General features: G+C 36.4%; 1 protein-coding gene across 1 annotated transcript in view; it reads left to right on the top strand.

Moving 5' to 3' along the window:
* Nucleotides 1-703: 703 nt before the first annotated feature.
* Nucleotides 704-1,479, top strand: part of LOTGIDRAFT_175948 (hypothetical protein) — a gene marked incomplete at both ends in the record, with an annotated part of 8,124 nt that continues 7,348 nt past the window's right edge. The window contains 2 exons of the mRNA XM_009063433.1: nucleotides 704-856; nucleotides 1,278-1,424. Of these exons, the coding sequence (XP_009061681.1) occupies nucleotides 704-856; nucleotides 1,278-1,424 (300 nt within the window). The remainder of the gene's footprint in view (nucleotides 857-1,277; nucleotides 1,425-1,479) is intronic.

Below are 1,479 nucleotides of genomic sequence, written 5' to 3'. Positions count from 1 at the left end.
GATAATATTATTCAGTATCGCCTCAAAAAGTTCAAAAGAAGTGTATGACTGAAGGTTGAATATTTCATACTGGTGATTGTTACTGTTACTGTCGAAATCAGTCAAGAATTGTGCCTTGTAGGCTATTTACGAGCAATTGAGGACGGACGGACGGATCTATCGACGGACGGACCGACGGATCTATCGACGGAGGACGGACGGACTGACGGACATGGGTGACGACAATATACGTCCCCCATTTCATGTGGGCGTATAAAAATTAAAGCTGCCAAGATTTTTTTGTCTGAAAATATGATTTGTCAGATTTTGAGAAATAGAAAGAAAAAGTTTGAAAATAGTCACTTCCTGTAGAGGGGGAATTTTTATGGTCGTCATATTTTACATTTCTAACCAGATTCTAATAATTTACTCGGCTCGACATCGGAAAGTTCTAAATGAGATTTCTGCAAATAGTTCCAATCTATACTCCCTGATATTATCATAGGCTCGGTGGATTCTGGGCAGACCATTTCCCTCCTTTCTTGACTAGCCGAGCTGCACCGACCGACGTGTCGAGAAGCACTTTAATATCTACGAAGTTGCAAGTATTTTTGTAAATATTTTGGAGGAGAGTTTTTACTCAACTAGCTTATATTTCACATGAGATACAGTCGTATAAACACTAACACTAAATTCAACTATATGAAGTTATATATTTTAGAGAATGGCTGCTACAGTAATTTTAAAGAATAGACATTCTCTCCAGGGTTTAAACTTAAACAATCTTATTAAAAATATACGTGATGGAAAACCTCTATCAGTGGAAGAGATGGCAAGCTTTCAAGAGGGTAAGAGCTTGGCTGATTTGTCTATCCAGGTAATTAGATTTATATTAGTTTTTTACCGTCCCATCATTGTGGTTCTAGAATAGATGTTACTTATTGTCCTTAAAACATCAACTCATAATATTACTGACAGCCTTACATTATCTCGGGTTCATAAAAAATTCAACCTATGAAACAGTTCATTTGAAATCTGACTGAATTATGGTTTCTAGGTACAATTCAATGGAGAGATGTGTGTTTATTGTTATAAGTAATATTATTAAAACAAATATTTTTATAGACCCAAAGATAACAGTATATATTTGAAGATTTTATTCAAGACCTTACCCCACGTTTTCACCATCTCCTATCAAAACCCCTAACCTCTTCCAATCCCCTCCTACTTACCCCCCCCCCCCCCGCCCCCCACCTTATTTTGTTTTTCCGTTATTCATCCTAGATATCTATTTGTAGGAACTTACAACTGCTTTCTCTGACAACTTGCTATCTGAGGAAACATTAGAAGATGTTTTGAAGAAGTCAGGACGTCCTGTTAATCTGTATAATTGTAGACTAGCAATACATGAAGCAATTTGTTTCGCTAACGAGTTTGGTCAGCCGGTATGTTTGTTTTTGTTAATATGGAAATGTCTAAATTCATGACATACATGTAGAT

Source organism: Lottia gigantea, assembly GCF_000327385.1.
Source record: "Lottia gigantea unplaced genomic scaffold LOTGIsca_577, whole genome shotgun sequence".
NCBI lineage: Eukaryota > Metazoa > Mollusca > Gastropoda > Lottiidae > Lottia > Lottia gigantea.
This window is presented reverse-complemented; position numbering and strand designations above follow the sequence as displayed.